Consider the following 25,666-nt stretch of genomic DNA (forward strand, 5'->3'; position numbering starts at 1 on the left):
GGCAAATAGCTTTTTGAGGGGATACTAAGGTAATGCTGGTAAGAGTACCATCTAAACGCCATCTCTGTCACATCTAAAGTGATGAGTTGCAGATTATTAACAATTAATTTTATGTAAAGTTTTGCAAATTAAAACTGTCCTTTATTTTACACAAGATAACCCCAAAAACCATAAAAATGCAACATTTGTGTTTTTGAACATTCCACCTATATCTGGCAGGCTGCATTAAAAGTACAGGATTTGCCACAAATTGCTTTTTTTTTTCTATACCAAAATGGGTGAATTTAGTTCTTATTGCTCTTCATTAATAACTCACAAATGTCATATTATGAAGCTTCATATTTGCATTAGTGTGTCCAATCATTCTCCAGAAGAATGAGTGCAGCGCTACAAGAACAACAGATTAGACTGCAACAGAACAACAGATTAGAGTTTTGACTGACTGCTTCTATTTCTTAATAAGGTTTAAATATATATATATATATTGCTCAATGTGTTCAGTGTCTTAACTGATACGGTTTATAACTTGTCCTTGACACTGTAATTTTTTTTCCCAAGCATTTCCTCGAAGTGAGGACTCTCCCTCCTGTTGTTTGAATGCATGTCTTGTTGTGAACTGGAATGAAATGTTTGAAGTACTGCATAAAGAAAACCCCCCCCCAGAGCACTACAGTTTCTGGATTCTGTCTGATTTCTCATTGCAAACCAACTGACCTGCATTTAGCATCATCATTTTGTCATCAATCATTTGTCCAAAACCAAAAAAAGTGTCTCCACAGCATGATGCTGACACAAGGTTTGTAATGAGGATTATATATTCAGCATGTTTGTTTTTAGGCAACTAGCATTTTGCATTTAAGTCAAAGATTTCAATATTTGTCCCCTCTGACCAGAACAACTTAGTTTTGTTTATTGTGCCCCCTACATGTCTTGCTGTAAACTGCAGAGGGGAACTCTTCTGGTTTTCTTTCAACAATTCTCTCACTTTTTATAAGGGCCATATTAATTAAGTGAACAGTTATTTATAGTTTTGTAAGAACATTACCTCACCTGACTATGGAGAGCCATTTCCATAAAAATGGGGCTCTCCACATGTTCCTTGTTCTTCATGATGCTTGTTGCTCAGAAAGGTTCTCTAACAAACATTTGAGTCCTGCACGGAAAACGTTGATACTGAGATTAAAATTACAGTAAATTGGCGGATTACCAATTTACTGGGTTTTGTAAGGATATCAAGGCATCCGCATCACAAAGTCTGATTTTTATTTTTTTTGAAAACGTGTAAGTAATGTATAATTTTCCTTCGAATTAATTATGCATTAATTTGTTTTTGTTATGTTTCAAAATGTGAAAAGTTCAAGAGCATTTCCATTTCATTTATTCGTATAAAAATCTCAGCTCCAGTTCATATAGAGAAATCAGGAAATCATCCCAAGTATGACTACTCATCTTTACTGGTCAAATAGTGACCAAACGACAACTGATTCATAGTGACTCTACTCTGACGATAATAACAAGTTCCCCGTCTCAGTTGATATGACAGCAGAAATGACCTATCCGGGTTGCCGTAGTCGTGAAAGGCTGTGGCGCTCCTCCTCAATGAACGTTGGAAAGATGGCGACAGCATACGCACAAGCGAGAGTCTCTCGTGCCGGCGGATAGAAAGTGATTTAAAGAGACTAAAATCCACCTCCAGTGCAAAGATCGATCGGTGCAAAGTGTGTCAGATACCAATCAGAGATGGTGTGGCCCATGCACGGGTAGGAGCAAGAAGCCACTTGTTTGCTATGGAGCCTCCGGATCGCCACAAACCGAGCAGGTATGTTGGATTTGTTGAACAGACTCTTCACCAGCAGTAGCTCGCCTTGCCAAATAGGGAGCCGCGTTTAAGCTCTATGGGAGCGCTCGCGTACACCATCAGAAATCGACTTCCTGTCAAATAGTGTGCAAGTTATTGCATTTGCAACAGAGGAGTTGTAAACTTTTTTTTAGGGGGGTGGGGGCTTGCTACATTTATGCGGATACCCGAACCTCTGCGGATTATTGGTGTCCACAGCGAAGAGGGGGGATGCTCTGCGAGCGATAAAGGTAACACCGGGGAGGGGGGGGAATTGTGAAGCGACATGTCAGGGAGCAGCTAGCTAACATCTTCATGTAGCTTGACAGTTTATTGTTCACCCGCGAGTTGATCTGCACACATAGACAGAACTCGGGTTGTAAGATTTGGTTAAAATGTGTTCATAAGGTGAATTTTGAGACGCTTTAGTTGTTACTCTAGCTTCCCAGACTTTGTAATTCATCATAATCGCTACCCACAAACTTTGCTGACTTCAGCTAGCATGTTGCTCCCACTGTTGCTGTTAATCCAGACTTTTCGCATCTTTCCTGCACGGTTTGTGCATAGATATCCCTTTTGGACTGCGTCACATTTATTCGCATAGTTTATGCAATTGTTATTGACTTTTGCAGACACGAATGTTTTTTTATTATTATTATTATTTTTAAGCACCCCGCATGATTCCGATCAACATTTCTGCATGCTCGCCGGTGAACAATTACAGTTGTTTTTAAACGTTTGCCATGAATGCAAATCTCTTTAAGGAAATGCTGCTGCGTGTTTTCCCCAACAGATACTCAGGAATCCGCTGTTATGTCTTCCCCTCTCCTCCCTTCTCCTGACAAGCAGTCGTTTGTTTGCACAGAAAGCAACTTCGAGGATATTTGTCATGCAGAATCAAGTCTTGTCATTTGCCACAATCTCAGTTTTGAGTAAATAAACAGAGCATTTTTAGTGATCTATTTCAGTAATGATTGAGCACAGGCCAGTTGTTATTGCCTCCTGCGGCCACTTAGTCGAAGTGAATACACAAACAGCTTCAGTGATTGTGCAATGCTGGCCATGTTGATGCTTTTGCTGTCCACTACAATTGCATGAAAAATAATAGCTATAATTGTGACCCACTTTCAATGCATTTGCTTTTATTTCAAAATCAGGTTTAGTCTGTGCACCATTTGATACCCCGTTCCCGTTAGAGATCATGATTTTTGACTCCAACTTCAGTTTTTGAGATCTGACACGCTGATTGTTTTTCTTTCTTTTTGCTATGTGCTTTGATAGCGGGAACATGTTTTATTTAAGCTAAAATGAATGAAAAACAAAATGCATCTCCATTCATGCACAGGATATATCCTTAAACATGTTGTTTTTTCATTGAAGTCTTAACGCCAAAACAAAACAAAAATAATAGATGCACATATCTATGGGTAGGAAGGAAGATGCCATTTCAAGTTTAAAAGAGTTTATTTGCAAGGCTCTGCAGTCAAAGTAAATCTGTGGGAGCTAACATTTCTTTCCTTTAGTTGCAACTCTGCATTGTCTCTTTTCTAATTGCTTTGAAATTGAAACAGTAGAGATCCACCAGTCCACCAACTGGGGATTGGAAACGACTATTTTCCCTTTGATTTATTCAGATTAGTGGTTGGGTCATCCTATACTGAACAATTATATATATTTTGTCATGTTTATTAAACGCTCAAATGATTATTAAAAGCAACTCCCACTATTTTTGGCCATAAACTCCGTAGACAAACATCAAATATGTTTTATTCAATTCATAACTGGGAACAATGTTGTAATCTTTAGAATACCAAATCAGAAGATGGCCAGAAGATTGGCATCTACACAGAGAAAGCTAATCAATGCATATCTAATCAAAAGGCATGATTTCAGTTAGTTTTGACTGAAATTGTTTGTAGTTTTTAGTTTTAATGCTTTTAATGACCACAAATAAATAAAAAAAATCTGTGTTTTTAGCATTTGGCCTGATGATTAGAAGAAAACTGGCGTATTCAGAACCCCTGGACGATCGATTGGTGCATGTTTATCCTCTGCTTCTGTTGGAAAGTGAAGACACACAGTCTTTGCAATGAACCAACACTTCTACTCTTTTACGCAGAGTTCCGCAAATAAACTGCATTTGAAGGCTGAAACGGTTCCCCTGCGTGCACTCGCGCGAAACTCAATTTTATTTTGCGCCACTTGTCGAGCGTGGCAGCTCAGCTCAAACTCGCAGCTATGTTGAGGAAAGATGAGTTATGTGCTCACTTTGCAATTGAAGGCTATCTCTATCTCTGCAAGTACAGAGGTCCTTTGTCAATAATGCCTCATTCTCAGTAAGTCTGAAGACATTGTGGCTCACAGGCATTCCAGAGATTTCAGGATGTGGTGCACTGTGTGCTGCAGATTGCTGCCTGGAGCCCCAGAGCCTCTCTCTTTGGGTAGAACGCATTAATGTCTACATTTGCTGTTGGTGCAGGCTGCAGAATGCAGATGGATGCTCCTCTAATGCTTCCTAGCTGCATCTTATCTTTGCCCACACACCTGCTTTTTTAGAGAAAAAAATAATGATTATCTCACCTTCTGTCTCTATAATCTGTCATTTCCTCTGTGACAATAGTATCCCTGTGTTTAAAAACTTGGCTAGCTGATGCAAAGATGCAAATCTTGGATTTGTCTTGAAATTTTTTTTTTATTTATTTTACATTTCTTTGCAAAACACATGCCTGCAAATGAAAGTGAAAGCTGTACGTGCTGCTCATGATGGCACAGTCTCATAATGAGTTTAAAAGGTGGAGGAGAGATGGCTGCATTGTCTGATGCAAGTTGCAGAAGATGGATAGAAATCAATGACTCATTCTGTTAACAACACAGTTTGCAAAAAGTCTCCTTATTTATGCCATGGGAAGTGGAGTCATTAGTCCTGGCCTCCACTGCGACATTGCAGCAGTTTATTTTCTACTTTAGTTGCTCTGTAATTTATCTATGCATTAGACGTGATATGGTGCAGAAGAATCTCTGCTCTGTTGCATGTAAACAGCATATTCTGCACAGTTGCATGCTGGAGAGACTGGGAGGTCCAATCCTGGCAGTGTCGCTCTGTTCCAGCGAATGGGTGTGGTCAAGTACGTTGTGCTCATTGTTTGTGAATCCTGACGAACTCTGATCCGAGGACTGATCCGTGCTTCTCTCTGCCCTCTAATCACACTTTGTGCAAACGGGGTCAGTGATTCATGCTGCAAAATGCATGAGGGTACACCTCCATATGGAAGAGATTACGAGTGCACACACTTTTTCTTCCTTATTATTTTTTGGCACAACACCAGCAGTTAACCGGGGCTGAAAGCAGTAGCTAGTGGATGCATGCTTTTATTTTTTATTTTTTGCAGTGGGGGGTAATCAAAGTGTGCTCAGCCTGCAGAGCTTCAGCTATGCATGCTTGACCTAATTAGAGCAAAGTGTGCTCTTACAAAACTCCAGCCACCTTTTCCTCCTCTTCCTCTCCCTGAAAAAAAAGAAAAAATCCCCTTTAGTTTGGTCATTGTAAGCAAGTGTGCTCACTAACCAGCTGTGTGGCATTCAGCTGTGGGCCTCACGGGCCACGTGTCACATCAACACAATAGAGTCCCCCTGTCTGTACAATAGGGTGGATGGTTGGTGTCAAAGGTCAGCCCCCCCTGACTCTGGCAGCCTTCGGTATCGTCGCTTCTGTCGCTATTCAGAAAAGACTTTCGATTTTGTGCTGTTTATTATTCACTTAGTGCTTCTGCTCGGGGGCACGAGCATTCCTCTGGCCTTTATTGGGCTCCCAATGAGGCATCAGATGAGCCATTGAGAGCAGCCAGACACCATCTGCAGTGATAATTCACTAGTGGCAGCCAGCAGGGAGCAGCTTGAGGACCATAGTGTGGCTGTGGTGAACTGCAGGACACAAAGGCCCTGGAACTTTCTCTGTGCAGTTTGTGCGTGGGTTTAGAGAAATATTACTTTTTAAAAATATCTGAAAAATGTTTTCTCATCCTTTTGATGAAGCTGCACACTGTGTGCTTGAAATGTCCCATGGTAACCTAACAAACAACTAGCCGTGATGGCGTCACTGGTTCTTATTTCATTCCTGAGTGATTTAGTCATGCTCTTCTGCGACAAGCATCTCTTTTTAAAACTCGGTTTAATACTCTCTCGTATGCACGGACTATTTTTATCTTCAGACTCCGAGCGGTGTTGCATATCTATTCACTGTTTACATTGCCTAATTAGTATTGTGACATCACTGTGACAGACACGGCAAATGTTTACTTGCTCAACAGGTTTGTAAAATACGTAGTTGCAGTATTGCAGGGCGACGGTTCTATCCAAGTTTTTTTTGTCTAAGGTGATTTTCCTGCTTTAAGTGGGATTTGCTCTGACACACAATGGATTACTTGGCCCACTTGTGTCTTTCCTTATGGCGCAGACATTTTGGGGGGCAGATGCTCAAGTTGAAAACAAGGACACCTTGTGTTGCACATGAAACCAGAGTGTGAGATTTTTTTCCACAGGCAGCTTGAACATATATATATCCCTATTTCAAATCAAGACACCATATGCTGTCTTGGGCCACACACAATACACTATGTATTAAAAAAAAACAGATTTCAGAAGGGCATTTTTTTGTCCACAGGAAAAAGGGCAGGTGGCATAAAGACATATACAACATCTCAGATTTTGGAGAAGGTATATGCAGTTACAGCAAATATAAACTTGATTATTATATATGGATGACAAGAAATTATTTATGTATGTATAGTTATGCGCTATCCATCCGATTTCTGCTAGTTCTGAGTGGCTGACTTAGCAGAGTAATTATGCAGAGCAGGGAGGAGATCGATTATTTTGTCAGAGATTATCTGTCTCATGTTAGGACAGCGAAAGTTTTAATTAGAGGTGTGCCGATCGATCGGCCACCGATCATAATCGGCCAATTTCCGTGAAAAAATGTATGATCGGTGATCGCCAATCACGGTCTCTTGTTGCCAATCACACACACCGATCACCTGCATCTCATTTCGCAACCTGCCTGTGCAGCTGGTCTCCTTTTTCCTTCACACTGCACAAGCACGCAGCAACAAATCCTAAGCGATGTGGAACTATAACGCACTGAGTGAATGGGGAAGTTTGCGTGTTGCAGCGATACACTTTTTCATGGCAAATCGGCCGATTATGATCGGTGGCCGATCGATCGGCACATCTCTAGTATCTATATATTACATCATTTAATACTTGATAACTGAGAAAAAACGATTATAAAATAAACATATTATATTAACATGGCAGATAATATCATGCTTGTGTTTTGTTCCTGTTCACTGGCATTTCTTATTTAAAATTTAAAAATATGTTTAGTTTGGCATAACAGCTTGGGGCTTGGAAGTAGGTAAATCATGAGAAAAATTTGATTTTATTGTAAGAAAAAAAAATGTGATATGATATTGTGATTTCTTTTCCGCTTTATAGGCTGTGACTGGACAGCTCTCAGTCCTGGGTCCAGAATGTATCCCATGTTTGCACAAATGCAAACATTTTCAACAAAAAAGGACAAAACCTCTAAAATTACTACCCTGGCAGGATCTATCTCTTGATTACTAGTATTACTTTTAAAATCTTCAAACTTTTCCATCTGCGTTTAATCTCTTGATCGCCACTAAGGTAGTTGGTACATCTAAACTTGCACATTGAGATTTGGCAGCAGGTGTCCGTCTACCCTGCATGTCAGTCTACAGCTGCCTGCAGGCTCATTGTGTGTTCGTCTGACATATTCTGTTTTGGGGCAGATGGGCAATAGAATCTGGATGTTCCCTCTTCGCCTCCTCAAAAAGCTTCAGCGACTGATATCCGGATTACCCCCCTCGCCTCCCTTTAACCACCTCTCTCCCCAGGGGAAGGGATCCAGCCTTTCGCCTTTATGTTTCCACTACACAGATGTTAACAGGCACGTGTTGGGGAATGCTTCTCGGTTAGATGATTAATGACGGGAGTCATGGGGATTGGCATAGATGTAACCCATTTTCATTCAACTCTTCATCTGTTTCTTTCTTGGATTTCTTTTTGGGAGGGGGGGAATGGTCAAGCTCTCCGGCCTTTCTTTCTAATCCTATTAAAAACGCTTAAGAAAAACATTGGGGGACAAAGCTCTTGACATTGTAATCTGGGAAAGCGTGCCATTTGTTCTTGGTTCCCAAAAGGAAGCCGAACAGGCAATGTTCCTTGACTTCTTTCTGCAGCCAGCTCTTCTTATTTAAAAAACAAAAAAAACTGTATATTTTATGTTGAGTAGAATCACACCCATCTCAATATTTGTGACCTAGATGGTTAAACTTCATCACAATTCACCACTTCCAAGTTTATACATTTTTAAAACAGTGTTGTTACCAGAATTGACTGAATGTCCTTGGAAAACTTGCTGACATAGCAGGCAGAGTTAATGATGATAATATTCAGCTACTTGAGCTGCCAATTTCACCATAGGTTATTATCCTATCTGAACGTCTTCAGTCTCAGATGACTGCTATACATTTAGAAAGTTGCCAGACTCTACTTACTTTTGGTTGCTGGCAAAGATCCAGTGTAGTTATTATTGAGCCAACATGTCTGCCTTGATTTAGAGGAGGTTTACTGTGCACGGTGCAACCTACTCAAGACGGTTTGCTCTTTTTGATCCCTAAAGCTTTGCTTTCGATTTGACTGGCGAACACTTACTTTAGCATCTCCTCCAATTTATTTTTGATTCTGTAAATATAAAACTCCAAACTTATGCCCAGATAATTTGCATTTCCCTCTTCCATGTTGTCCTCACAGACAGGCCAAGTCGACGGAAAATGCGTCCCAACAGAACTCTGAGGTTGATGACTCCTCTGACTTTCATAGCGAGGAAGACGAAAGCCTTTATGGCACATCTCCTCCTTATACCCAACGTCAGATGAAACGCATGTTTGGCAAACAAAGGAGTGGCCAGTCCAGAGGTGCTGGACGATCTCCAAACAAAGGTAGGTTTCTAAGCTGATATTGTCAAAGATTGTAGAAAACTCCTCCACTGTCCTGACTTTGGCTTTTGCTTTGAAATCCAGCAGATCTTGGCACATCTGTCCAGACTGAGGGTTCCAAGCCAGTTGAGACTACTGAGGAGGTCAGCTTTAAGCAGGGCAAAAAGCAGAGGGCCACACTTCGCTCTACAGAGAGAGACCACAAGAAGACATTTGAAGATTCTTTCATGCTAGATCCACTCGGAAAGTCAGGCAATTTCAGCATGGATCCACGGAAACATTACTTGAGCCTGGGCTGCAGCAGTTGTAAGATGCCCGTTACTATGCCTCATATACGGACCCACCGGCAAACATCCAGGACGGACTGTCCTGCTGACCGCCTCAAGTTCTTTGAAACTCTGCGCCTGCTGCTCAAGCTCACGTCTATGTCCTCTAAGAGGAAGGAGAAGGAGCAAAGGGGCTTGGAGAACATGGCCTTCATGGGGCACAACAACGAGGTCATTTGGTTGGAGCTGCAGGCGTGGCATGAAAGGCGTTCTACCAGTGACCAGGATCTTTTTCTCTTCACTGAACGCAAAGCTATCCCAGAAATCATCAACAAAGTGCTGCACTTTAAGGTCAACTATGACAGTCTGAAAGGAGCTCAGTGTTCGGAGTCGCAAATAATCCAGGAACTCTGTTTGACTGAGGAGAAATCATTTGCTGTAGCGGAGACCAACCACTGTGGAGTAGACACCTGGGGCTTCAGTGCCTGCCCCTCGTCCGCAATGAACGCCGCTGAGCCTCTGGGCTCCGGTGCCGACTGCAGGGAGCACCTTCAACGCCAGCGGCTGGCCTTTGAGCAGGTCAAGAAGGTTATGGAACTCTTGGAGTCCGTTGAAGCTTTGTACCCCTCGTTGCAGGCTCTTCAGAAGGACTACGAAAAATACGCAGCTCGAGATTTCCAAGGCAGAGTGCAGGCGCTCTGTCTCTGGCTCAACATCACCCAGGACCTCAACCAGAAGCTGCGAGTCATGGCCACGGTGTTGGGCCTCCACGACCTGTCGCGTATCGGGTGGCCCGTCTTCGAGATACCGTCACCTCGCTGCTCCCGTGGAAATGAAGAGGAGAACGAGGAAGACGAGGAGAACGACTCCACGGCCACTTTTACTCCCGAAAGTGACGTTGAGGATGGAGAGCCTGACATGGAAGTTGAAAATCTTGTAGATGAAGAACTGTCTCCCATCTTGACGCCTAAATTTTCCCGCCTCTTGTCAGAGGAGGAGTTCCTCCCGGCCGCCATTTCTGGAAGTGCAGAAGCGGCTGCTGGAGGTGATGTGTTTTGCCCCACAGCTATTTACAGGCCATTTGTGGATAAGGCTCTGAAACAGATGGGACTGCGTAAACTGATACTTCGGCTGCACAAACTGATGGACCGCTCTCTCCAGAGGGCGAGAGCGGCGCTGCTTCGACACACTCCTGCACTGGAGGTAAGGCCGTCAAACGTCTTTCACTTCACAGAAAAACATTTTCCACTTTTATTTTTCCACTTTTATTGCCAACTATATAACCTGTGCAGGTTATGTAGTTGCCAACTATGTAACCTGTGCAGATCTGTTATCCTGTACTTCGTCAGCCTTTTGATCTTGTCCCTAGTGGTGGAGAAATTGCCAGGAATGGTCTGCTTTAAAAGTTTACCAAGCTGAGATCAGGAGCATTTGTAACAAGTTAATTTCTTGATTTTGTGAGCTAGTCTGACTTTCAAGAGGATGAAATACTAAATTAATTCATTTAGATGTAAGTCAATGTTTGGTGTTTTGCTTGATCTCTGTACATTTAAACAAAACTCATTGAAAAGGGTCGGGGTTAGACTGGCTATTTAGTTTGTAAGTTAGTAAACTTGCATAATCATTTCAGAATCAAACTTCAAATTTGCTATTGAGACTGCACAGTTTTAGAAGAACTTTACAATATTGTTAAATATTGCACTGGGGATTTTGATTACAATTAATGCACTTTTCTACCATTCCGTTTGAGCTTTTTGATCTTGGTTACTAAGATATTTAGGGTTGCACCGATTGCAATTTTTTTGGCTGATCACCAATGTCTTTCTTGTTTTGTTTTGTTTAATTTAAACTGACCCTGTAAGGTGTTAAGGTCACATACATCTATGATGTTCCAAATTTTATTCTTTTGAAAAACACTGAGCAATTCCCATAAAACAATACTAACTTATATAGATTAATTTGTCATGATTTTCAGATCTTTTCACAGGTAAATAAGGTCAGTTTCATAGGTATGTATCGGCCGATCACCTAGAATTAAGGACGTTGAGGCCCATTTATCACCTGACCAATCGATCAGTGCTCCTCTGTCATACAGGACAGTAAAATTTAGGGCTGAAACGATTCCTCGAGTGATTCGAGTATCTCGATTATTAAAATTCCTCGAGGAAATTTGACCTGCCTCGAAGCTTCGTTAATTCATGTTTTATCATTTAGCGCACCGTGTTTCAGCCGGAACATTATTTACATTGAGCGGAGCTCTGACTTCCGCCTCTGAGTTGTTGACGGAAGCTACGTGTTAGTGGCATAACGTCCAATCTTCAAGTTCGGCCCGCGGGGATTTTACTGATTGGTGATAATTCCGGGTTTTCATCGTTTTTGTGGGACCAATAAACATCCTTAAAATGACCGGCGCGATGCCGGGAGTTTGGCAACCTTTCTGCTCTGGAGCTGCTGGTTGAACGGTGGGAAGAAGCTGAGGAGGATTTATACAGGTGAGCGGAGAGACTGAACACGGCGGGCGGCTGAGGGTTGATGCTTACAGGGTAAGAGCAGCTTTACGGACGAACCGCACAATAAACTTATATTATCCCGGTCTGATCAAACGGGAGGCGGAACATGGCTGGTAGATGAGTTTCTGAACGGAGGAGCCGTAAATATCCCGTATTGCTGCCCCGGTCTACAAAAAAGTAACTGGTAGGGAAGCTCAAATGTGGAAAAAATAGACTGATGTTGATATCCGATAGTAACACTGGTGTTATGGAAGATTTACCAATATTTTATTTCATAATTGTTTTCATCCGATTACTTGATTAATCGTAAGAAAAATCTATAGATTACTCGATTACTAAAATACTCATTTACAACAGCCCTAGTAAAATTAATCTGTGTGGCCAAATTTTTTCATGCATTTTGTCTGCAATTTTATAGCTGTCCAAATATCACATTTAGCAGTTCTTTGCAGTTGTGATTGCAGTGACAATTTCAATCCGATGTCTTTCTCAGCTCTAAACAATATCCATAACACTGTGCCAGATTAATTATTATCTTGGTTTAAAAATAAAACATTTTCATAAACTGCACTTCTTGGAAAGCTGATGAACTTTTTGTGTTCACTTTTGGAAATGATACAGTCTGAATTAGCCTCTTCAGCTACATGCAGTTTTCTCAGCAAATAAGTGGATGAGCAAAGTAACATACGTTATGATCTTAATTGGAGCGAAGTATCACCTTATCTGAAAGCTGAAGGTTAAGATGTGAGATGGTTAAGATGATTGTTTCCTTTGAATGTTTATCCGCAAGAACGCAGTTCTGAATGACGTTTATCAGACAGAAGAGCCATATTGTACAAACATGTTGTGGAGTCGAGGGGTTTAATAACTATTTTTTTCCCCTGTGTGCCTTCCGCATGCAGTTTGCAGACCTCCCAGACCCCATGATGTACAGCGATTACCTGCCGGAGCTTTCCCGCCACATATCCTGCTCCAGTCAGACTGATCCGGAGCTCGGCGCTGACCAGGTGTCCTGGGAGGACCTGCGGGACATGGATCTCCCATCCTTCCGACCGGCGTTCCTCGTGCTGTGCAGAGTCCTCCTCAATGTCATTCACGAATGCCTTAAACTGCGACTGGAACAGAGGCCCGCCGGAGACCCCTCACTGCTCAGCATCAAGCAGCTGGTGCGAGAGTGCAAGGAGGTTCTGAAAGGAGGCCTTCTGATGAAGCAGTATTATCAGTTTATGCTGCGCGGCGTTGTAAACGATGGTCAAGGCCTGCAAACGAATGCCAATATAGACGACTTTGAAGAAGATCTGCACAAGATGTTGGTCGTATGTATTTCTTCAAATTTTTCCTTCCCTTGACGTAAGGTTTAGTGGAGGATTTACTTTAAATGTGTAATTCCTGTTAAAAAAAAAACACATTGAAAACTCTGTCGGTAGTGTTGCATAAGTATGAACCGTGTGGCTGTGTGCCGTCTGTTGTTTCTGCAGGTTTATTTTGAATATATGCGCAGTTGGATCAGGATGCTGCAGCAGCTGCCTCAGGCCTCTCACAGCTTAAAGAACCTGTTAGAGGAGGAATGGCAATTCACAAAGGTCATCACTCCTTACATCCGAGGAGGCGAGGCGCAGTCCGGGGAACTTTTCTGGTGAGTTCAGGTTAAATGTGCTCAGGTTTAAGCTTAATCAGTCATTTTACGGCACCAGAATATGCGTCAACATTCGAAACTGTATAATACACATTCCACTTTGGAACAGTCCTTGCCAGCGGAAACAAGAGTACATCCAGTTGCTCTGCTAAGCTCGGCGATGTTTTATTCAAGCAGCGACAGTAATGAGAACCGACTTTGCTGTCCTTCACGAGGGTTTTCGTTTGAGACGTTTTCTGTCTACTGGTTTCTTCAAATGAAATCAGAAGCAGCAGAATAGGATACAAATGAATAATTAAAAAAGATGTTTTGTTTGATGGCATCAAGTCAACAGAGAAGTAGTAGCACATATTCACTAAGCATATTGTCAAAATAGTGATTAAATGTGTTTGAAATTAGAAATAATTGAAGTAACAAGATCATTTTCTGAGATAAATCACTACCTTTTTTTATCAACACCCCCTGCTGGTCATTAAAGAGAATGCTTCTTCCATTTCACTATAAGATTGTCAGAGTACCAATATTAACTATATCTTTAGAAAATGGCACTGAAATCAAACAAAATCACAATATTTGAGTCTTTAAAAGAATGTCAATTTGAAATTAAAAATAAGTATAAACCTTTTAAATTAAAAACAAACAACTTCTTGTTTTAGTCAGCAATTTGTGCCTTTTTAAGTGTTTTTTTACAGTTACCGTATTTTATTAGGATTTTATCTGAAACACCAACACAACGTAATGCTTCACCCTGAACGTCTTCCCCAGCATCTTCCGCACAGATGTAGGGAAACACCTACTGCAAATGCAGCAAAAATATTTTTAGATAGTAGAGTGCCTAAAAATAAAATGAGAGAAAAAGGTCAAATTTTTCTCCCTTTTCTCGACTATGCATTTTATTGGAAAATAAAATACATTGTTTGTGGCAGTAAAAATAGACTGTGTGGGGAAAGTTGGGAAGGTAGGAATACAAGTATATTAGAAAACATAATTGACATCAAATAAAGAGTTGTTTGGAGGAGCCCATCACCCCATTTAATAATAGGACTGTTATTGTCTTTGCAGCAACATTGCTGGGATGCTGCTGGAATCCACTGGAGAGTTTCTTGATGCTGGTTTGCAGAAAAGTGGCAATGAATTCTGGGAAAGTGCAGATGACAGCACGGCCTCAGATGAGATCAGGTTGAGCTGGGGGATCACAATCATATTTAAAAGTATTTTTGAAAAATGACATTTTCTTTAGTTTATTTTTCTCCCATTGCTTTTTTTTTTTTTTTTCGTCAGGCGCTCAGTTATTGAAACCAGCCGTTCTTTAAAAGAGTTGTTCCACGAGGCCAGGGAACGGGCGTCCAAGGCCCTGGGTTTTGCCAAAATGCTCCGCAAGGTGAGAATCACCAGAAATAAAATATTTTACAATAAATCTAGCTTTTTAGTTTGTATGTGCTTGCTTCTGTTCTGTATTTGACTAAATAACTTGAACTTTTTTTTTTTTTTTCTCTGTTACTGTACAGGATCTGGAAGTTGCTGCAGATTTTAGCATCACCAGTGGGGTGCCTTGTCTTCTCGAGGCACTAAAAAAGAAAAACTATGTCAAGGTGGGCTTGCTCTTTTTTGCTCATTTCCCACATATCATTTTGTTCCCTTCGTCCTCAACGCTTACCTCTTTGTTTCCATCTCAGATTCAGATTCCAGGCTTGGAAGAGCTCCAGGTTTTCGTGCCTTGTGGCTTGAAGGATCAGCGGCCTCTCATCCTGCAGCTCCTCAATGCTGCCGCTGGCAAGGACTGTTCCAAAGAGCCCGACGAGATGGCCGAGGATGATGCCTACCTGCTCATGAGCAAACACGTAGCGGGGGACTCTGCTACAGATCCCGAGTGGGCGCGGTGGGATGGCAACCTCCTCAAACTGGTCCCACAAATGGAGGCCGTTGACACTCTTAGAGCTATGAAGGTATTGAAGAAATTCTGACTAGATATTTGCGTGGGTGTTTGCGCGTGTGGCGTTCACATGGTTTTCCTCCCCTTTTTACAATGTTTTCAGGTTGAGAACTTGCTGTTGATTGTGATGCAGTCGGCTCACCTGGTGGCCCAGCGGAAGGCTTTCCAGCAGTCCATGGAGGATGTGCTGACCCTTAGCCGGGAGCAAACGTCCAGCCAGCCTCTCATTGCCAGCGCTCTGGAAGATCTCAAGGTATCGCATATCCTCCTTGTAGTTGCAGAGACAGCCGTGCATCAACGTCTACCTACTTTCACATCTTTTTCTTTACTGTAGCTGTTTTGATTTACCCCAAATTTCCATTCATCCATCTTAAACCCTCCTTACAGAACAAAGCCCTGCAGCTATGCATCAAAATAAGCACAGCCATCGACCGAGTGGAGTACATGTTCACCACAGAGATTGAGGCCGAGGTGGAGGAATCCGAGTCAGCCACTCTGCATCAGTACTACAGGGAAGCAATGATACAGGGCTACAATTTTGCCTTTGAGGTGAGAACAAAGACCACTCTGACAGTCGACATGCTTAGAAAAAGCCTGAATGTCCAAGTCTTTGCTTTATTCGTTTACATTTTTTTAAAAACAGTACCACAAGGAGGTGGTCCGTCTCATGTCAGGAGAGTTCCGACAGAGGATTGGGGAGCGGTACATAGCTTTTGCACGCAAATGGATGAACTATGTCCTGACCAAATGTGAGAGTGGGAGAGGCACCAAGCCCAGGTGAGGCTCTATGGTAGAGACCCAGATATGTTGAACTTAAGTAATTATGAGCAGGATTCAAATGTTCATGGGAATCAAAGCACTTTCTCTGCATCTAGAAAATCACTCTTAAAGAGCGAGATATAATATCTTTCTCTTCTTGTCCTTAAAATTACTTCAGGAGGAAAAATGCTCACGAGTTAAACTACACTGCTCAAAAAAATAAAGGGAATACTTAAACACTTAAGTGAGCACTTAAGTGTTCCCTTTATTTTTTTTGAGCAGTATATATAAGAGTTTATATGTAAGAGTTCAAAGTGTGCTGCTTTTTTTTGTTTGTTTATTTTTCCTCCAAGCTGGGTCCCTTGCTAAACCAGGCTCAGAGGATCCAGGTGGTTTTGGTAGGAGCCGAGTTCTGGCTCGTGTTTTGTTTACTCACTTTGATATGAAAGCTATTAAAAACACAGAGTTTTACCTTTAATATAAAAAGCTCTTGGATAATACAAACTTACTATTTATTTTGATATTGTCACTTGTTAGTCTGTGCTGCAAAAAGTTACATTCACAGTGTTAATTAGACTATTCCTGCTAAACTATTTTTTTTAGTAATGTCAGATATTATTATTAAATCCTTCTTTGAACGCTTGACGAACTTCCTGTTTCCTGTTACTACTGGTAACGAGCAGGCGTCAGTTGTTTCCGATTGTTGTTTGTTGAAAACAACATTAATACATCAATCCTGTATTAATATGCTCCTTTTACTGCAACCTCTTGCCAAAAAATAAAAAAATAAACATCAAAGAACTGCTTTTTAGTTTACCCTCTTATATAGGTTTTATTTCCTACTTCAGGTGGATTTATTTTATATTTCCTAACGTTGCCTACAAATAAAAACATGCAGAACCCACATCTGTCATCTTGTATATTTGTGACATAATTAATAGAGCAATTGTTCACTTACAGATCAAACAAAAACCCAAAAATGTGTTGTTGCAAATCTTCACACATGCTCTTTCTTCTACAGGTGGGCGACTCAAGGTTTTGACTTTCTTCAGGCGATTGAACCTGGTTTCATATCGGCTTTACCAGAAGATGACTTCCTGGTGAGATTACCCGATTCTCTTCTTCGCCTTTTTGTTTTATCTTCTATTTGTCCTGAAGTTGTCCTTAGATTGGACAGTTGTATTAATTCAAAGCTCTTTCTGCAGAGCTTGCAAGCTTTGATGAATGAATGTATTGGACACGTGATTGGAAAGCCTCACAGCCCCGTTACTGGCCTGTACTTTGGTAAGATGCTCCCTTGTCATATGAGATGTCGGTTTAAGATAGCTTTTTAGTTTCTTTTATACTGCAAGTTTATTGCCATAGGAAGATAAATAACCAAAGTTTTGATTTATTTACAGTAATTGTAACTAAACTATAAAGAAACTGTGTGCTTTCTGCCCTCTAAGCTACTTTACTGTGAGAGAGTTTTCTAACCTTTTCTGTTATTTTTAGCTGACCGTTCCCTCGGCTCAGCATCTTATTGACATCCCACATTGGCTCTCTTTCCAGCCACGGTTACAATCTGAATTGTGCAGGCATTTGTTTTAAGAATTTTGGGTGATCTCATATTTTTCTGTCAACACACTGCAGTAGATGTTGACATGCCATTTGTCTTTCTGAAGTCACTTTTTTCTGTCTTTTCTATTACAAAGTTAAATAACCGACTGAATAGTAATGGCAGCCAAGAATTGTAATAGTATAGCTGTTTTTAAACAAATGAGATGAAGATTACCTTTGGTATTAATATTTCTGTATATATAAAAAAGTGATTAATTTTCAAAAGATATTTAGGTCCTTAAGCTTAAACTTTGTCATTACATTCAGCTCTGCTCTATGATGCACGACTGAGTAAACATATTTTAGCTATTTAAAATGTAATGTTTTGTCATTTTGTTTTTTCCAGGCAGCTAACTATTTGATTGCATATGTAGCATTTATGCTGTTGACTACAAAGGTGCATCTGTATTCTTTGTTTTGAAGAAGAAAGCAGTCTGATGAATAACTCTGGACTCATAAAAAAATTGACATTGTTGCATGTTTTTCTAAGATTTTTTTTTTCCCCTTGCTGGTTTTTGTCACATAACATAGTTTTGTTTTTGTTTTTTTTGGTAAACCTTTGGCTTCGTCTGTAAGTTAAGTCCCACTGACGTCATTGATCAAGCCTGTTAAATTTTCATTAAAATTGTTAATCTATAAAGAATTCAAGATTTTCTTTCTTGTATGAAATGTGATTTTTAATATGATTTTTTTTCCCCCCACCCAGCACCCAGGAATAGTCCTCGGCCTGTAAAGGTTCCTGCTCCAGTCCGCTGCCACAGTGACCCACCAAACCCCAACTTGTTTATCCCCAGCGCTGAAAGTTTCAAGTAGGTCACCACAGTTTAGGTTGTTATTATTTGGTTTGGTGTGCATGGCTCTGCTTCTTAAGTTCTTATAGCTGAGCAGCTCTTTGCATTTTCTAGACACTGTCTGCTTTTTCTTTCATTTTTCCATACATTTAAAGTGTGAGTGAGTCTGTTCCACAACCAGTCTCACACACACGTGTACATCAGCAAACATCCTCAAACAAAACTGCCTACCCCTCCCAAGGCAGCGCTCCTCAGTTTGTGTTTTTCGCCACACAGCTCTCGAAGCCTTCCCTGCGATCTGCGGAACCAGCTGGTTCCCAACGGCCCTCGGCCCATCCCTCAGGGCTCAGGGGAGCACAGCCCCATGAAACCCAGCAGCAGCCCCAGTGATGTCAGGTAGCCTTGACCCCCCCGCCCCCCACCCGAATAACACCGTGAGCGTTGCAGTGTCAAACCGAAACCGTTGTACAGGTTCTCCTCACCGATGGAGGAACTGTCTCATGTCTCATGTTTTGATTTTGATTCTAAGGATGGATCCGTGGCACTAAATTTTTATTTTTTTTTTTGTGATGAAAAACGTCCCACAGATTTTGTGGCCAATATCCGATATTTATACAGCCTTGACCTCAAGTTACCAAAAAAAAAAAAAAAACGTAAATTTTTTCTTTTTCTCCCTCTTGCCACAAGCGGTCATTAATTAATTTATTCTAGCAGCAGAGACGACTAGATGCTGCTTCTCCGCAAGGCATTCTTGCGAAACAGGTTTCATTAATATCGAGAAACAAAACATGTTTTTAAATTGACTTTAGCATCTGGTATAAATTAGCAATTTTTATAGTAAGCATCAACAGAAAATGACTCTATGTGTCGCCCTTAGGAAATGTAGCCTACCTACGATTCCCAAAAGACTGAACACTGTAATGTGTTCAGCCGTCTTATCTGCTGAAAGTCTCGATCTCTCTCTCGTAGCCCAGATGAACCACAGATGTCTTTGCATAAATTAGTTTTTATGACTATGGCATGGTTCGGTTTTATATTTGTGTGCTGAAAGACACGCATGCATGGAACTTAATGGTGTTCTCTAAGAATTTCATACAATCTAAGAATATAATGTTTTTTCACCTTTTCAGCCATTAAAGTTTATCCAAAAATTTTGCAAATCTCCCAAAAATTGATTAGACAAATCCTGACGGCTGGTCATGTGAAGACTGATTGTTGTGCGTGGAATGAAAATGAATAATATCTTACTGCAGTAAGTAAGTAAGATAATATTCTGCTTTATAGTGACTTCTGCTTAAATTTGGTTATGGCTTATTGGTGAGTGGGATGATAACTACAGTCTTTTGCTCCCGCTGTCTAACCTTGTGACTGTCTCCAATGCATGCTCAGCTGCTTGTGGGTTTTGTTTTTCTGTTTTTCATTTATCTAAACGCTTGTAAAAATTCTGCTTAATACGTAAAACGTGGATTAATCATAAACGACGAGGTCATTGAAATTTTTAGTAATTGTTTCGCAATTACATGGTTTTCTGACATTATGCATGAGAAATTATGACAAAGGATCAAATACTGTTTTTGTCAGATTAACCATGGTTTTAAAATGTTAGATGGCCTATATTGAAAGGTGAATGGGTTTTACAGGTTTTTATAAGGTGCACATTTCCACAGTTATTGAATTCCAAGAAGCCCCCTAGTGCATTATATTGTAACTGCTTATAAGGTCTTTTTTTTTCTTTTTCGTGAGAAACCCTTTCACTGAAATTTGCTGTTCTGGGCAGTAGTGTGTGTGTGTATGTATTTGGAGAGAAGTGTTGCTAACTTTTCCTTCATTGTTCTCAGGGTATCCAGTTTCCATGAGAATGATCGTCTTTCAACAGTTGCAGCAGAATTAAATTTCAAATCACTGAGCCGCCACTCGAGCCCCACTGAGGATAAGGAAGGTGGGAGCTCACACTGATCTGCAGGACAGATATTCACCTGCTCGCCTAAACTTGCTTATATAACTTAAAAAAAAAATAAATAAATGTTTCGATTGTTTCAGAACCTTCATATCCAAAGGCTGATTCAAACAGCTCCGCACGCAGAAGCTGGGAGCTCCGCACCCTCATCAGCCAATCCAAAGGTGAGCTCGCTGCATTCAGAGCAGTTTGATTCGTTAGCTCAGACATAACGGCCGCTTTGCTGACTCTCCTTTTGTGGTGGCAGACGCGACAGCGCGGCAGAGCCCAATGGAGGCCGTCCGTCGCTCCATTCGAAAATTTGAAGAGAAGCGCTATGCCGTGATGAAGCAGCGGAACATAATTGGTCAAGTGTGTCACACGCCAAAGTCTGACGGCATGCATGTTGGGCTCAGGAAGGTGACTTTCAAGTGGCAGAGAGGCAACAAGATAGGTACGGCTGTGTTTGACTGCTGTTTTGGTGATGATTATAGTACATCTGCAGACAATAATTTCATAATTTTGTATGGGACCTCAGGTGAAGGTCAGTATGGAAAGGTGTATACCTGCATCAATGTGGACACTGGAGAGCTAATGGCTATGAAGGAGGTATGTAGCACAGATGACCTTCAGTATGTTAAAGAACACAGAAACAGAACTGCAGACGGCAAAGTGTTTTTTTTTTTATTATTTTATTTTTAAATATAGATACGGTTCCAGCCAAATGATCACAAAACCATCAAAGAGACTGCTGATGAGCTGAAAATATTTGAAGGCATCAAACACCCAAACCTTGTGCGGTACTTTGGAGTGGAGCTCCATCGAGTAAGAAACCTTCCACACGCTCAAGGCAGTGTGTGTGTGTTGCAGACTGAAGCGTGTTGGCGTGAACTCGTGTTTGCTTTTCCTGTAGGAGGAGATGTACATCTTCATGGAGTACTGCGATGAAGGAACTCTGGAGGAAGTTTCCAGACTGGGGCTTCAGGAACACGTGATCAGGCTTTACAGTAAACAGATCACTACAGCCATAAATGTTCTGCACGAGCATGGTATTGTTCACCGTGATATCAAAGGTCAGCGTCGGATTTATGCAAATACTTATTCTGCATGTGACGTGTTTCAAAGAAAAAGTGGAAAAATTTCTCACCAGCCACCATCTTATTAATCTGTGTTTTTGTTTTTTTTGGCGGGGGGTTTTGTGACAGGAGCAAATATCTTCCTCACATCGTCGGGCTTGATTAAGCTGGGTGACTTCGGCTGCTCAGTCAAGTTAAGGAACAACACTCACACCATGCCAGGAGAGGTGAACAGCACACTGGGAACAGCCGGTAAGACATGGCGTCTCATCTCAGTTTGCACACCTGTTGAATTGGTCCAGATATTACCTGGCAGACCAACAATAGATTTTTAGAAGTTTTAAATCTCAGCAAACAAATATCACAACTGAGATTCTTTAAGGCTCCATCCTAGGCCCACTTTCCTCCTCCCCCCCGCAATATCTATAGATGTCCACTAGCACAAATTATAGAGCACTACAACATTTTTTAGCATATGCTGCTCTGGAAATAATTAAGAGACTTCTGCACTGAACCCCATTGTAAACCTCATTGTTATTCCACCAAATATTGATTTCTGAACTCTTCCTGAGTTAAAACATTGCTACTGTTGTTTCTAAATGAATATGAACTTATTTTCTTTGCATTATTTTAGGTCTGAAAATACTGGGTCTTTTTCGTTATTTTGACAATTTCTCATTTTCTGGAAATAAATACTGCATTTTAGCTTGGAATTTTGGAGACATGTCTCTTAATTTTTATTTTTTTCCCCCAGAGTTATATATGCTGAGGACATATACCTATGCCCTATTTATGTTACTTATTTGGTGTCAATTGCAATTGTCATTTATAATATTTGGACAAGTCAGAATTCCCCCCAGTCTAATGCAGTCATTGTTTTTTGAACAATGCAAGGGTAACCATCTAGACTCGCCGAGGCTTAAAACCACAGAGCGTGCTAGAAACCTTGGTGTCATCATGATGATAAAGTTAACATCCACCTTGAGTCTATGACTACTGCCATCTTAAAAGCTTTGTCAGAATGACAGGGTTCCTGCCAAAACAGGACACAGAAGAACTGATGTATGCATTTCTTGTCAGTAGGTTGGATTATTGTGATTATTTTATAAAATAGAGAAGTCAGCTGCAGATGACCATAGACCATATATATCACTGCACTGGATCCACCATTTCTAAAAAAAGATTTAAAAGAGCAATATTGGTAAAGTGTCATACAAGAGCAATTGAAGTTTAAAAGATAAAACATCATTATCTGGAAGCCAAGCCAAAAATATCTAAATTAAATGTTGCCTCTATAGACTGCAACACTGTGCTGTATGTATCCATTTAATAATAATGGTAAGCTGCCATTTGTACCAAATTATCCAACATCATTGCATTAATGCAGTCTTGGTTTATATTGTCACTTTTGTGTGTTCAAATGTTCTAGCATATATGGCACCTGAAGTTATCACAAGAGCGAAGGGGGAAGGTCATGGGCGAGCAGCAGATATCTGGAGCCTGGGCTGCGTCCTGATTGAGATGGTGACTGGAAAGGTAAGCAAGGATGTTTCATTACACATGAAGTATCACAGCTTTGTTTGTTTTATATAAAAACAAGACTGACAATAGATCTGAATAAACTATTTTGTGACTCTCTATACTTTCTTGCAATAAATTAGTGCAGGTACATTTTTTTCAATGTTTTTTAAAAAAAAAAAAAGTTCCACAACTTTTTTAATTATAAAAAAGTTCCACAAGTTTCCAGTGAAAACTGATTGTGGGTTAAAGCTGCTTTTTAAATAACAGAAACTGTAAAAAAAAAAAAAAAAGTTATTTTCAGTTGCAGGCATAAACGTGTTTTGTTTTTACTTCCCACCAGAGTAGGTTCACCTGAACAACAAAGCAAAACTTACAAAAAAAATTAAAATAATACTGCAAAGAAATGACTTACTTTGACATTTATTTGCATCTGCAGAGGCCCTGGCATGAGTATGAGCACAACTTTCAGATCATGTACAAAGTGGGCATGGGCCACAAACCACCGATCCCTGAGAAGCTCAGCATGGAGGGGAAGGACTTCCTGGGTCACTGCTTAGAGAGCGAACCTAAACGCCGCTGGACAGCCAGCATGCTTCTTGACCACCCGTTTGTCAAGGTAAAACGGATTACCTTTCAATTTCAAAGCTCCCTTTACAACCTTTTATTTTTTTTTTTATAAAACTCAAACTCAAAGTATTGTTTACTTAAAGTGTTTACTTCTGATGGTATTGGCTTATAGCTCATGAAAACCCAAATTTCAGTTTCTGTGTAAGATAAAATATTACATCACACCAATAATCCAGAAATGAGAGTCTACTGAAAAGTATTTCCATGTACTGCTAAAAATAAAGTCTCAGTACTCGGTCTGCCCTCGTTTTTCCGTAAGTACTGTAGTCATGACGACGTGATCAACCTTGGGGGTCTGCTGAGATGCTATGATGTCCAAGTTGCTTAAATAGCAGCGTTCTGCTAGTCTGCCTTCTTGGTTCTCTTGTCTGTCATCTTGCTCTTGTCAATACACCATAAATTCTCCATGTGGTTTATGAAATTTTCAAACACGGCAGTAGCACAAGGTCATTAATCAGGTATCTGTATTTCTGGCAGAACGTTTGCAGAGACACAAAGTGTTTGAACATACCTAGCATAGCATAAACAGCTATGGTAACCTGACTAAATGTAAGCTGAAATTTTAGCTTACTTTTTATAATAGTATGGCCATAAAATTCATGTATTAATAGGTACTTATTTTTTAATATTCCTTACATATCATTCAAAGAGAATTTGTATGATTTCATTAGCTGCTAGCCATAATCATCAAAATTAAGAAAAAAAATCACTGTGTAATAAACGTGTAACAGTTTGAATGTTTGAAATGCTAATAAAAACTCGCCCGTCTTCAGCCAGCCCTCACAAGATCTCCTGTTTATCCGTTTCAGGTTTGCACAGATGAGGAGTGAACGGCACCTTCTCTTTGGCTTTTCACGTTTACAAACTGAAGCACTACTGTACATGCTGTTTGGCAAAAGAAAAACAAACTGTGGACGCAAGAGGGAGTTATGGCTCAAGGCACATCGAGTTAAACTGAGGAACTAACACATTATCATTTCAGAGGACAACTGGATCTATGAATTAAATAATTGTCTTTATGTAGCCATGGTTTGTGGTGGTACTGTACATACTGTAAGAATAGGATTGGCCTTAATTCATGTATAAAAAAAATGTTGTAAAGTTAAAAGTAATTGCCACATATATTTCACTGTTGAAGACATCTATAAAAAGGCAATGAGGAATACTTTTTTTATTTTAAATTGGACGGAGGATGGGGCGCATCTATAGCACTTTTAAACTGTTTATCCAAGGGGAAAGCCAAGTAGAAAAGGAGGGAACCTGAGTGAGTCACTGTAAAGTAAAAATGTGGCTGCCCTCTGTGAATGAAAGAAGGCAATAGTTTCCCTTTATTAAATGAATGCCATCCAAATATTTAAATATTTTTTATTACTTATTCTGAACGTTTGGGCAATAAGAAGGATTATTTAGTGTGTTTTCTTTGCCTTTTTGCTGAGGAGAAATTGTCAAGTTGGAGCAATGTTCAAGTCTACTGGTCACTGGTGATGAGCTGCCCGTGTGACTGTGGCGTAGCCAACTCAAAGGAGAAAACAGGACCGGCTATTCCTCCCTGCTGCTGAACACAACGCATACACACACATTGACATACTCCAGAACTTGTTGTCCTCTGCTGCTCCTACAGTGTTTGCTATGTAAAAACAATATTAAACCAATTATTGTTTTTGTTTTCAGTAATTTTTCATCTCAGAATTGGAGTCATTATTACTACAAACTATGATATGGTTCTAAAATACAAAGTTAAACTTCACCACGCTTGTGTGTTTTTGACAGTCGCATGAATCCATCTAAACGAACTCAAATCCTGAAAGACACTCCCAAGTTGTGCAAACGTCACTTTAAGCATGCTTTAAACTTTTCTCCTCGAGCAGTGCTTTATAGTGAAGTGTATAGTTATTTACATGACAAATTAAGTCTGCCACCGATTATCTTCCTGTGTGACACAAGTTCTAGGAAATTAATTTGTAAATCGTTTTCAAGTCAAATTCACTTTCCTTGGAAGTTGGCTAGTTACTAAACTATAAATCAATTTGTCCTGTAAGGACCTCAGTGGTTGGTTAGAAAACATTAGTGAACAAACAAAAACACTCCTGCAGGTTGGGGGCCAACATTGTGGGAAGTTTTAAGTCATTGTTGGGTTGTAAAGCAATATCCGATGC

At 40.5% G+C, this 25,666-nt stretch overlaps 1 protein-coding gene across 4 annotated transcripts; it reads left to right on the forward strand.

The window, feature by feature from the left end:
• The first annotated feature begins 1,385 nt into the window (after nt 1-1,385).
• On the forward strand, nt 1,386-25,257 carry map3k4 (mitogen-activated protein kinase kinase kinase 4). 4 transcript variants are annotated; one of them, XM_017309091.2, is made up of 26 exons: nt 1,386-1,819; nt 8,672-8,859; nt 8,944-10,325; nt 12,535-12,948; nt 13,111-13,268; nt 14,331-14,447; nt 14,550-14,649; nt 14,777-14,860; nt 14,945-15,214; nt 15,305-15,454; nt 15,589-15,750; nt 15,845-15,978; nt 16,982-17,060; nt 17,166-17,244; nt 18,266-18,368; nt 18,627-18,746; nt 20,189-20,289; nt 20,391-20,471; nt 20,555-20,740; nt 20,825-20,895; nt 20,995-21,111; nt 21,200-21,359; nt 21,492-21,614; nt 22,792-22,898; nt 23,320-23,499; nt 24,320-25,257. In XM_017309091.2, exons 1-26 carry the CDS (start codon nt 1,788-1,790, stop codon nt 24,338-24,340), a joined length of 4,719 nt encoding a protein of 1,572 aa, XP_017164580.1. In that variant the 5' UTR covers nt 1,386-1,787; the 3' UTR covers nt 24,341-25,257. The 4 variants fall into 4 exon arrangements, with proteins under 4 accessions (XP_017164580.1, XP_008428102.1, XP_008428101.1 ...); XM_008429879.3 differs by having other exon boundaries at nt 1,387-1,819; nt 8,941-10,325; XM_008429881.3 differs by lacking the exon at nt 1,386-1,819 and adding an exon at nt 1,968-2,088 and having other exon boundaries at nt 8,941-10,325.
• The last annotated feature ends 409 nt before the right edge of the window (nt 25,258-25,666 follow it).

This window comes from Poecilia reticulata, chromosome 15, assembly GCF_904066995.2.
Source record: "Poecilia reticulata chromosome 15, P_reticulata-male-v2, whole genome shotgun sequence".
Classification (NCBI taxonomy): domain Eukaryota; kingdom Metazoa; phylum Chordata; class Actinopteri; order Cyprinodontiformes; family Poeciliidae; genus Poecilia; species Poecilia reticulata.